The sequence below is a fragment of the Rhinolophus ferrumequinum genome, chromosome 18, assembly GCF_004115265.2.
Source record: "Rhinolophus ferrumequinum isolate MPI-CBG mRhiFer1 chromosome 18, mRhiFer1_v1.p, whole genome shotgun sequence".
Taxonomy (NCBI): Eukaryota; Metazoa; Chordata; class Mammalia; order Chiroptera; family Rhinolophidae; genus Rhinolophus; species Rhinolophus ferrumequinum.
This window is the reverse complement of record NC_046301.1, coordinates 46,253,064-46,265,843: the sequence shown is the minus strand read 5'-3', so window position 1 is coordinate 46,265,843 and position 12,780 is coordinate 46,253,064. Positions and strand designations below refer to the sequence as shown.

The following is a 12,780-nucleotide window of genomic DNA, read 5'->3' as shown; positions in this document are numbered from 1 at the left end:
AGTGGACCTTCTCTACTCAAATAGTGTTACTATTCTAATCTCTTCAGAGGAAGCAACTTCATACCTTTTTAAAGTAGTTCAATACTTGCAAACCAGTTGGAGGACAATAATAGCTCTACATATACAAATTATCTCCTTATTCTTTAGGCTAACAGAAATGAGCTAATTTTGATTTGAAAACAATAAAACAAGGATGGAGAAAAAAATAAGATTATTCCAAACTTTAGGAAAATTTGCAATTAAATTTCAAATTGCAAATAAATTTCCTAACACAGGAAGGCACACGCACATATTGTGATTTTTCTAACTTAATATGTACTGGGTCAAGCACTCATTCTACCTGGGGCTCAGCTCTGTAGGCCTTTACCATGGTTCTGGACTATCTATAGCTGAGAGGTTTTTAGTACCTCACCAAATACAACAAGTTCAAGTAGAATTATAAATTCTGTTCTGTTGTTGACAGCCTTTGCAGTCTCATGTATTTAGTTTCCCATAGCAATCACATTTAAATTAATGAGAAATTAAGAGGAGCATTGAGAAGGGCAGAACATGCGTTTTGCAACAGCATCCAATGGTGTACAGTGAGTTCGAGAATCATCAGGAACTTATATGGACCATGGAAAATGGCACGATGATACTGGCATTTTGAAGAAGACTAGCATTTGCCAAAAAAAGACTGTCTAGTTTTACTGAATATATTTTCCATTTCTATTTCCCTTTGTGGATCTTCTTTTCAAGTAGTTAGTTCCCTAATCTTAAAGACCTCAGCTTTCCTAAATTATTATTTGTTGTTGTTTTAGCTTTTCCATTTTCTAGAAATCCTGAACTGTATTAAATTAGGGTTAGCTTCTTTGGGCTTCCCCTCCAGATTCAGATAAACAACTAGCTTTTTAATCCGGCCATAAATATTTACTCAACTAGACTAAACTCCCTGAGAACTGGGATCTCCAACATGTGGTACATGGTAGGCACTCAAAAATGTTTGTGGTAAGAATGAATGGATTAAAGTATCAAATAAAGAGGGCTCTTCCTCTAATTTAGTCTCTACATTCATCACCAAAAATAGCCACTACCGGGTTTCCCTGAAAATAAGATCGGATCTTATATTAATTTTTGCTCCAAAAGACGTATTAGGGCTTATGTTCAGGGGATGTCATCCTGAAAAATCATGCTAGGGCTTATTTTCTGGTTAGGTCTTATTTTCGGGGAAACATAGAAGTAGAAATTGTAAGTTAACTCAAGTGTCACAAAAACCTGCTGTATTCCAGACACTATAGGAGGCATTCACTATATAGGACTATTACATAAGATTCTGCCTTTAAAGAGCTAATCTGTTAGGGAACCTAGATCGCTCAAAGAACAATGGAAATACACAGTTATTCTAGTAAAACTGTAAATACAAATTCATATAAGTTTCATAAATATACATATACCTGCATTTCTTCGGCACATGTTCATATCTGCAACCTGTCTCCATGTATTGGTAGTGGGATCGTACACTTCAACACTTTTTCGTACTAAAGGGCCATCGTGACCCCCGACAGCATACAGTAAGTTGTTTAACACACCAACACCTATAAAACACGAAGAACCAAACTATAGTAGAGGAAAAGGGACAAGAAATGTATCACATACTAGGGTTATTCAAATAACTTGTAATTAAAACTTTTGAAATTATTACTCATAGTAAAAGTAAGTTGATATTCAAGGATACAACCTAAGAAATGGAAATGAATAGAATGGACAAATGAGAATCTCAGTAAGAACTATTCTTCTAAAAGAAAGAGGCATGCCAAATACAATAAAAATAATACCTAGGTGAAACACAGAGTGGGAAGTCCTTTGACATAATCCTTTTGAGAACAACTTTCACAATAAAAGCAAACCAGTATGGCAGAGGAGATGATGTGACCACTACAGGACCCTCCTGCTAGATCCAGCTGGATCTGGGCCAAAACAGAGATTACTTCCCTGGAAATCCCCTCAGAGACTGTCCACGCCTTCCCTATGCCCAGATGGGCTGGTTCCTGGAACAGGCCTTTGCCCCACCCCAAGCAGCCCTTTGCCCCACCCTTTATCTGGGCAGGTCGAGCCCCAGGAGCCCTATGCATCCTGTCCTGTGTTATATATAATAACCCCATAACGCCTGCCACGTAGTGGGGAGAATATCCACGTCCTCTTGCTGTAGCCTGAGACGTGCCTCGTACGTAAGTCCCTTCATAAACTCATACTGTAACGCTGGAGTTGTCAGTCTCTTTCTTTAGTCTCTCACCCCTGGGAAATTTTACATAACAAGTATTAAAGCACAAAATTTGTAAGAAATGGATATGAAGAGACTTGATTATTAAGCAAGTTCCCCTATAAGCACTAAAAACAAATTTAAAAAAACTAAAAGACATGCCAAACAACACAATTAAAGGAAATAGAGAAGCAGCTTTTAACAGAGCACTCAGAAATTTTACAAAGTGAAATTTAAGTGCGCTACCTACCACTACCTGCGTAATTCAAAAGACATTTTAACAGTGTCATTAGAATCAGTACATATATATATATATATATACACACACACATATACATATACATATATATGTATGTATGTATCTGAAAACATAAAGAGATATGAACGCATCATTTCACTTGTTTAATCCTTTTCCATCATTTTCGTGCTTCAGTTGCTAAATGAGGTTCCTATTCACCTGCCCCGCTCCGCCTGGTACTCATTTCCGCGATGTAGGTCCACTCGTTCGTTGTGGCATTATAGCATTCTACTGTGCTCAGACACTGACGGGAAGCTCCATCGTAACCCCCCACAGCATAGAGCAAACCTAAATGTGGAATCACAAAGAAGGCCACGTTGTTAAAAAGCTCTTTTTTCAAGTCAGAAGATAACATGTTTTCCTCCGTGGTGGTACAGTTTCCCTTTCATGTGTTACTAATTTTTATGAAGTATCAAGATCTTGCCTATTGGTCAGAGGTGGAGTTACGAAACCACATTATGAACATCAGCAGGGTATATAGATGATAGCAATTTAACATTTTCATCAATAATCTGACTGATAGAACAGAAAGTACACTCATTATATTTTTAGATAACACTATTTGGTAAGTGAACAACACCCTGGAAAACAGAATTAAATATTAAAGTTATCTTAGTAAATTAAAAGCTAAATCAAGAGTTAGTACCAGTGTACAATGAAATACTATTTGGCAACAAAAAGAAATGAGGTACTAGTAAATGCTACAGCATGCATAAACCCTGAAAACATTATGCTAAGTCAAAGAAGTCCATCACATACTGTATGATTTCATTAATATGAAATGTCCAGAAATGAGAAATTGACACAAAACCAGAAAGTAGAGTAGCGGTTGCCACGAGCTGGGGAGGGTGGAGGTGACAGCTAAGGGAGTAGGGCTTCTCTTCAGTGTAATAAAAATGTTCTAAAACTAATTGTGATGGTAGATTCACACTGAATTGTACATTTAAAATGGATGAATTGTATGGTATGTAATTTATCAACCCACAAATTTACTGAAGCAATTAAAAAAAAAAATCACACCAAAAAATAATACTTATCGCCTTCCTTAAACTCTGCTGGGGACAAAGTAGAATGTAAATAAATAATTGTGGCAACCCATCCCTTACATGTTAAACAGCCCTTCTCCAGATACAAATTTTGCGTATATGCCATCTGATGTCTTCTTCAAACAACTGTATTAATAGCAGTTAACAGTTTTCTATAGGTTACACACAGAGAGACAGAGAAAGGAATTAAAAAGACAGAGGAAGAGCAGGAGGGACAGAGGGAGGCAGGGAGGCGGCTAACCTGGGAGAGGGGAGCCTTATATAGGGTAGTTTATATCGACAAGCTAATTTTAAAAAGAGGATAATTAAAATTTTACAGTCACCACTACTTTCCTTTTTTAAATGATTGTTTGCTCGCCCATTTAGAAGACTGGTGTTCAGATTATTGGAAGAATCACTCCTGACCCTCAAGAAGCCACAGTACCTGGCAGTGTCCAGCAGCAGCACACGGCAGCACCTACCTCCAACAACACCCACACCAACGCTGCTCCTCCTCGTGTTCATGGGGGCCACGTGAAACCACTCGTTAGACTTTATGTTATACGCTTCCACGGACGATAAACCTGCAATAAAGCGCACGGCTCTTCACTTCCTCCTCTAGAAAACATTTAAGGGAACTGTGCCTTCATATGTACTATTGGGGAAACATACTTCAGATATGTTAACCTGGGCTAAAATGCAAAGAGAAAAGTGACGGAATGTCAACATACTGATTAAGTGATAAATCACAAGAGCTTCTTTTCCAGAGGGCTCCTACTCAAGCCACTGACATCTATTAGCTTTTTAAACTTCGTAAGATACTGATGCATGAGAAAGAAAATCTACGCACTTACCACTCTTAAAGGAATCCTCGATGAAATTTTTAATCTTTATAATACCTATTAAAACACTCAGATATCTATCTCCTAATTGTGCCACGATTTGTTCTACCATAATCACGACTGCTATGTTAATTCTAACAGCAACGTGCTATGTTAATTCTAACAGACAAAAAGGAAATTACCTGTACTGCCATCAAAGCCTCCCACCGCGTATAACAATCCATTTAATACAGCGGCACCCAAAGTGCTTCTCCGGTCTCGCATGTTCGCAACACTGGTCCACTGATCTTTCACAGGGTCGTAGGAATCTACCGTGCGGACTCTTAAGGAACCATTAAAGCCACCAACGGCAAAAACCAGCCCAGCCATATAGACCATCCCTGCAAAAGAAATACAGCAGTTAACAATGAATATGCGACTGAACTACCACTACTATATGAAGACTGCTTTACAGTATGTCACAGCTGCGGTCAGGATATCCGTTATTTTTAGGAGAATCTGACTGAGTAGGTCCTAAGAAGTGCTATTCATTAGCAAGAATATGGAACAACTAAACTGTCCTCCTTTCTAAGATTATTAAAATTGGTAATAGCAAGGGTTGAGGTATTTACACACTTCAACGAGCCAGTATTTCCCAACTCCTTGAACCTATGTATGTCTCCCATGGCTTTCAATTATCTTCCACTCTATATGTTTATACTTAATTTGCATAATGTGCTCCCAGTTTATCATGTTAGTGGGCTACATCAGGAGTCTGTGAATTATAGCCCGCAGGCTATTTTTGCAGAATCCAAGAGCTAAGGATAGTTTTTACATTCTTAAGCTTTTTACTTTAAAAAGTGGTTGAAAAACAATCAAAAGAAAAAGAATTGTTCCGTGATGCATAAAAAAATTCTATGAAATTCAAATTTCAGCATCCATAAATAAAGTTTTATTGGAACACAGCCCCACCCATTCATTTATGTAGTGTCTGCGGCTGCTGTTGCACTGCAGTGGCACTTGAGTAGTTGTGACAGTGATCGTATAACCCACAAAGCTTAAAAGACTTCCTCTCTGTTTTTTTAAGAAAAAGTTTGCTGATCTCTGGACTAAAGAGATGTTCCGGGATTACCGTAAAGGGATTACATCTAGCTCATCCCGCTAGCCTAACCGGTTCAACCACCCTTTCACCTTTCTGAGCTTTTTCATGCTGTTCTCCTTATCTGAAAAACTCCTGTCACCATCCACTCTGCTTTCTTCAAGTATCAAGCCCCAATGAAAGGTCCACATTCCCTATGAAGCCTTCCCCGAACCACTTCAACCTTAAAGGGATTACCTCTAGCTCCTGAACCCCTCTAGCAAACACACTTATTTTAAGGTTTAATAAATCTTACATAGTCTGCCATTATCATTGCTTTAAATTGTTCAAGTTTTTGTAGGCCTTACATTCTGTAATGCTTATGTTACTGGCCCAGCTTGAGGGCAAGTACCGTGCCCCACAGCTCTCTGAATCCAGTAGGGAGAACAGGAATCACCAGCTCTAAGTGTCTAAGTAGCTCAGTGTTTCATTTGATGTCATCAGGCAAGGCGTGCATCGCGCCCCCAACTGCCTTACCCTCTGGTGCTTTATTACCCCTCCAGCCCCCAGAATGTTTATGGATGTGCAGCCCTTCAGATGGCATCAAGACTCTTGACTGTTCAAATGAGGCTGCCTATATGGGCAGCTTCCTGTCAGGGAGAGGAATGACTTTTCAGTCCCTCGTTCAATCACAAAATGAATACTCAAGCTACATTCTGGTAAATCCAGGACTGCACTGAGGAGAGCTGTGGCAACGCACAATTTAAGTAGGCAGAGAATTAGCAGATGATTAAGGATAACCACTAGATTTCCTGAGCACCCCCAATAGCAGGGAACATGGTTGATCTCCTGGCAGAGCCTGGGGGCCAGTGAGCAGTGACAAAGCAGGCAGCATATTTCAAGCACGCAAAAGTCCCAAAACCAAAATCATAAGTAACACGAGGGAATGTTCACTGCAGGAATCTGGGCCACTGAAATGTTCATTTTCTTTTCGCTACAAATAAAACAAAACAAAAATCTATCATATTTTAGTGACACTATCGTATGCTTACCAAGTATTAGGGTATTTCAGGTGACAAGGAAGAAAAAAAAAATGAATCAATCTATGAGGTAAGATTCCCCACCCCCAAACAATCCAGGTGAAGAGGGGGTCAACTAAAAGCACTGATCACTCCCCTAAGTTACAGGGAACCAAAGCTCCCGGAAGTTTGAGTAGTTTGGCCATGATTACAGTTAGTTAAAGGACATCAGCTCTGACCTAAAGGGGGTGGGGTCACCAGGGGACAATAAAGGTAAAAAGATAAAATTTACTCAGGAGCAGTACACTTTGGAATGGATTCAATGTAATGACTTATGGTGCAATGAAAAAAAAAAACTGTACCGGAATTCTGATATTAAGAAACCAGTTATAAATATCATGGAAGATTCCATTTCCAACAATAACAATAAAGATAAAATACCAAACATAAACGTGCCAAGAAACATATAGAGCCATATGGAGAAAATGTTAAAAATCTATTGAAGGACATAAAAAAAGACCTGAGGACGATCACTAGGTCCTACCATGTATTACAAACGTATTATAAAGCACAGTAATTAACACTGTTCTGTTTTGATGCATGAGGCAAGCAAATCAATCGAACAGAAAAGAAAATCTGGAGTAGAACCAAGTAAATGTAGAAATTTAGTATATAATAAAGGCAGCATTTCAAATGAGTGAAAGCAAGTAGATTAGTCAATAAAAGGTGTTGGGAAAACTGGCTAGGGATTAAAAAAACAAAATCCATACCTTACTTGTTATATCAAAATAAGGTCCAGATGTTTTTGATATGAATATAAAAAATAAAACTACAAAAGTACTAGAAAAATTCCTATTTTCATAATATAATTTTGTTATAAAGGAGAAACCTGGCAGATACCACTTAACCAAGTGATCAAGGTTAACATCTCTAGAAGGAATCATAATAACCGCAACCTATTCATAAGAAAACATCAAACCCCAAACTGAGAGACACCTGACCAAGTATTCTCCCAAAGGATTAGGGGCAAGAAAGACAAGGAAGGAGGACTAAAGAACTGTCACAGCTCAGAAGAAACTTAGAAACTATGACAACAAAATGCAACGTGGGATCCTGAAACAATATGAACATTAATGGAAAAACTGGTAAAATATGAATGAAATCTATAGTTAACAGTAATGTACCGACACTAATTTTTTAATTTTGATAATCATTTAATACAGTTATGCAAAATACTAATATTAGGGAAAGAGTACACCAGGACTCATTGCACTATCTTTGCAACTCTTCTGTTAAGTGTAAAATTATTTCAAAATAAGTTTTAAAGAAAATGTGTGCACATGCGTGCACACACACACAAATAACTTTGAAGTAAGGCTTTTCTACACAAGAAACAAATCCTTACATCCAAAGACAAAACTCTGATGTACAGGACTTCATAGAATGGTAAAAATTTTTACATGGCAAAAATAACACAATTAAAGTCAAAAGAAAAAAGATTAATACAAATAAATATTCACACCACACATGACAGACAAAAAGGCTACTTTCCTAAACATACAAAGATATCATAAAAATAAAAAATGGCAAAAATCATAAGCTGACAATTCAGAAACATGTTTAAGGATCCTCATAATAATAATAATAAAAAAAATGTACAAAGTGAGATGAAATAGCATTTTCACCTGCCAGACTGGCAAAACTCACAACATTTAATTACAAGGTGTGAGGAATGTAGGGAAGTTGGCAGCTCCATATTTTACTGTTAGTGGAAGTAACAATTGCTGTATCCTCTCCGGATGCCCGTTGAATCAGTGATTCCAGTTCTAGAGTTTTATCCTTCTATAATGTATTAGCACATGTACGCAAGCATGTATGTAAAAGGAATTCTGCATAGCATTGTTTAGAGCATAATATTAAACACAATTCTAACGTTTAATTAAAAGCTAGTAAACATTATACTACATCCAGCCCACTCCCCCAGAAAAAAAAAAATGAGACAGCTCTTAAAGAATGGTCAGCTCTATGCTGATATGTAACAATCTCTAAGATGTACTGTTAAAGCATTACCACGATAGCAATGTTCCATTATACTGAGAACTCATTTTGCTATGGGAGCTATGAATAATGGATCCAAGTCGGCGTCCCAGGAAGAATCCTTAGTTTGCAATGGCCTTTTCTGATTGCAGTTTTGGCTAAAGAAGGTCTATTTTAAGAAACGTCTGTAAAATGGATGCCTGGAAGAAGGCAACTGTGGCTTAGAGGTAAGTCAGGGATCTTCTGGAACGAAAGGTCCCAACCTAGAGGATTCTTTCTCAGCACTTCAGCAAAGGCAATTAAGAAAATATCCAGCAAATTGCTGGCTCCTCCACCTTATATTTGAGATTCAGAAAGGTATGTAAAGAGGAAGGCAGAGAGGCTTTCCCCGCCGATGTCTTGTGAGTTATACGAGGCTCCTGAATCAGTTTAACCAAACAGCTATTTTAATCACAGCTTTTCTAATTCATACAATAAGACGTCACACAGAAGCTGCCAAAGACCCAGCAGTAGGGAACTGCTTACCTGCCCTGCATCTCCTGGAAGGTAATTCTGCCACTTGGTGCCACCGTTCTTCTTTAAAGTCGTAGCATTCCACACTTCGGATAGCCTTCGGCGCCTGGCCCCCAACCACCACCATCAACTGGAAAGGCAGAAATATAAGCACCTGAACGAACAACCATTGCACATTCAGGGGTTTTTTTAAATGTCTTACGAAGACACTGATGCGGAGAGTGTTAGGATGAAGATGGTAGGGCGAGCTGGGGGAGAACAACCACCTCATCAACATTTCATTAACATCAACAAAGGGGCACAGGTTAGAACTACAATTCTATTCTGTAGCACATTTAGTCAAAAATAAGGATTTCAGAAACTAAAGGACGTTTCTGATCCTTCAGCCAAAGCAGTATTTAAGCCAAGAACAGCAGGCAGTCAGCACTGACAAGGCTGCAGTGTCACAGGGCTTGCTGGAAACCAGGTCCTGGCTTTGTAATGACCAGGGATTACATCTCCACAGTCCAGGAGAGCACACAGAAGTGACATTGATGGTAGTGGACAGGTGAGGGGAAAGGACAGTAAGATAGTAAAAGAAAGATGGGAGAAGGGGAACTACTGAAAAAGGAGGAATACTGAACTGGAGTTCACAGGAGAGCTCAGATTCCTGGATCTCAAGTAAAGAGACCTCCCTCGATGCCCCACAAATAAACGAACCTAATAGGACAGATAATGGAGATACTAGAAATCATAGTGAATGAATGAATGGCATAATAGTCTAGTACTGAGAATAAATGAGGTCTATGTCTTCAATTCAACTCAGTCCAACAACTAGTTCTACAGTGCCTATAACCTGTATTTGTCCAGAATTGCACTGTTATGCACAAGAAATGTAAGACCTGGTCTCCTCCCCCCAAGAGCGTATAGATCCCATTAAGGAGACAAGACACATGAAGTAATTCAAGAACAATATACAATTATATGTGACCAAAAGCTATATGATTACTATAGACATTAATTGCTACTGCTGATCAGAAAATGGAATGTTGCCGTAATTCAGGGAAACTTTCCCGGAAGGAGTGGAACTTTGAGAGAGAGATGGAATTTAACAGTCAATGTCTTTGTCTTCTACTGAGTACAAATGACCACTTTTTGGCAAAAGTGAAAACACAGCCTTCACATCAGAAGAACATAAAAGTTAGTGATGTCACATATGGAAAACAATAAAGAATGACAAAGGACCTTGGGGGAAAAGATGAGGTGATGACAGGAAATTCAGATGTTCAAAAGAAACAAAAAAAATCAAAACAAACAGAAGATGGAATGACTCAGACATACAAAAAGGGGAGGTTTGCAACCTTGACTGAGCAATGACCTATCTGTACTTAGAACTACAGAAAGATGGGTACATAGAAAACATGATTCCTGAATCAGAATAAATCCCAAGTTCCCAAAAAGAAACCTATGTTAGTAATTTATTAACTGGAGAGTAGAAGGAATTTTAAAGGTATTAAAAAGAAGATTGAACATAGACCAATTATACGACTTTTTTAGATCTGCTATTCTCCTAGCATTGAATAAAAAAGTAAAAGAAAGAATTAACAAAGAAAATCTGCAATACCCTCCCCTCCTACCACCAAAGTGGGGGGTGGGGACCACAGAGGTAAAACAGATGGTAAGGTGACCCCTATACATAGGTATTTATATAAGATCTATCTGGGTTTAAACTTCTAAACTCTACCTGGCAGTTAGACAATAGTTAACATCTCTGATGAAGATCCATTTTTTTTTTTAATCTCTGAAGGGAATACTTTTCAAAATAGTCCTTGAGGAACAATGATTAGATTTCATGATCCTTAAGTTTGACTATTATGACTTCCATGTAACAGAGTTCACTTTTGCAACATCAAAATGAGGATGGATGGGAAAAGGTGCTACTGAGTACAGAGAACAGTAGTAATAGGTATCCTTTACTCACCCAAGAGAAGTAAAATGGGGTGAGGATTTGGGACTGCAGGAATCAGAGAAAACAGGGACAAAGAAGAACGTATAATGGAAGAAAAGAGAGCAGGGATGTTTGCATGAGATCAAGAGACTGCTAAGAAAGCACTGCACTACTACCACCAAAAGAGGTGCTCACGACTCCGACACTGCAGTTACGTGTAAGGCCCTCGATCTCATCTGAGAAACACCAAACTAATTATGCTCATGTAAAGGAAAACTGGGAAGACCTTTTGTATGGAGAAGTTAACTGTGACCTATTTAAGGAAGACAAGGGGTAGAGAGTTAAACAAATTCAAGTGACCATCCTGAAATGTAGGTCAATTAAACTTCGTTCTTTTGTTTTCTTCACCTATTAAATATTAGCTTAAAAATAGCCCCCTGAAAAATCAAGTTTCATAATTTTCCAGTTACACATCTCCACAGACCTCTGGGATAAAATATAAAAATATATAGATACACAGAAATAATATGATAGCATTTGTAAAAATACAGATTCCAAAGAGAAAAAGAAGCTAACAATAAAGCACAGTAGCAAAACATATACTTTTTCATTATGATGTCTGACTCCAAGAGTGCCTTATACAATCCCAATACTGTTTATTGAAGATGCAAAACTGTTTGATACACAGAAAGAATCATTCATGCAAACCAGTATAAGTCCACAGAATCAGACCCTAATATAAAAAGTACTAAGTTACTGTTGTGGTAGAAATATTTTCAAAATGTTACAATACTTTCCTCAGTACTACTGCCACATTCTGTCTGATCTAACTTATCATTACTATGAAAACAATGCATGACTACTATGAAATATGTAAGCACGAGAAAGTTTTTTTCAGTCCTCTCTTCTTCATTCTTACCTATGTACTTAGAATTAATCTTGAGTACACCACTCTAAAATGACAGAGTACTGTTGAAAGAGCATCTAACACAAGCACCTTTTCAAAACTATGTGTAGATAAGTAAATTGTGAGAAGGGAACCATACAAATGCAAAGCTGAAGCAACAGGGCAGTTCATTCTCATCGCTCTCTGTCACATCTGCAGCCCCTTCTTCCCTAGCCACCCTGATAGAGCAGAATAAAGAGAACCTTCATGGATCAGCATACTCATCCCAAAAATAAAAGCTAAAGAATTGAGAAATCCAAAAGTATAATACAGGCCACTCCAAAGCTACAACCAGAGAAGCCCAGAAATAATGTCAACTTAACTGATGATCACAACTCTACAAAAGAGAAAATAAAATACTTGATAGGCTTTTACCAAAAACTTTTTAGAAGGTTTCAAAAGTGATGTGTTTATTCCAGAAATTAAAAGAGAATTAGTTTTTACCCTAAAAGTCTCTGCAGCATAGCTAAAGATAGCAAAACTAAAGATGCCAGAAGACAGAATATACAAGAAGAGATCTATTACAAAGATCAAATTATTAAAGATCAAATAAACTATTTAGAAGGAAGTTGAAAAGACTAGCATAAAAGAAATGGTCATTTAAACAAGCTAAGACTATGAACACTTTTTTTAAATAAATCTATTTTTTGTAAGAGCAAAAAACTGACACCAAATAATATGGACAAATGTGAAGTAATGAAGACTTATAAAGATGGCTACTTATAAAAGCAGGAAAAAGGGTATTTGGAAAATGTAAACATTTATAAAATCAGCAGACCCAGATGGCATGCATACTAAGGTGTTAAGGGAACTAGCTAATGTACTTACTGAGCCACTTACAATTATTTTTGAAAAATCTTGGAGAACTGAGGAGAGA

General features: G+C 37.7%; 1 protein-coding gene across 2 annotated transcripts in view; it reads right to left on the bottom strand.

Moving 5' to 3' along the window:
• The window catches only part of KLHL2 (kelch like family member 2), a 91,813-nt gene that overhangs the window by 4,054 nt on the left and 74,979 nt on the right, over nt 1-12,780 (bottom strand). For both annotated transcript variants that reach the window (XM_033134531.1, XM_033134532.1), the window contains 5 exons: nt 9,043-9,160; nt 4,587-4,784; nt 4,045-4,146; nt 2,697-2,825; nt 1,434-1,574 (listed from right to left, as the gene is read on the bottom strand). In XM_033134531.1, the coding sequence (XP_032990422.1) occupies nt 1,434-1,574; nt 2,697-2,825; nt 4,045-4,146; nt 4,587-4,784; nt 9,043-9,160 (688 nt within the window). The remainder of the gene's footprint in view (nt 1-1,433; nt 1,575-2,696; nt 2,826-4,044; nt 4,147-4,586; nt 4,785-9,042; nt 9,161-12,780) is intronic.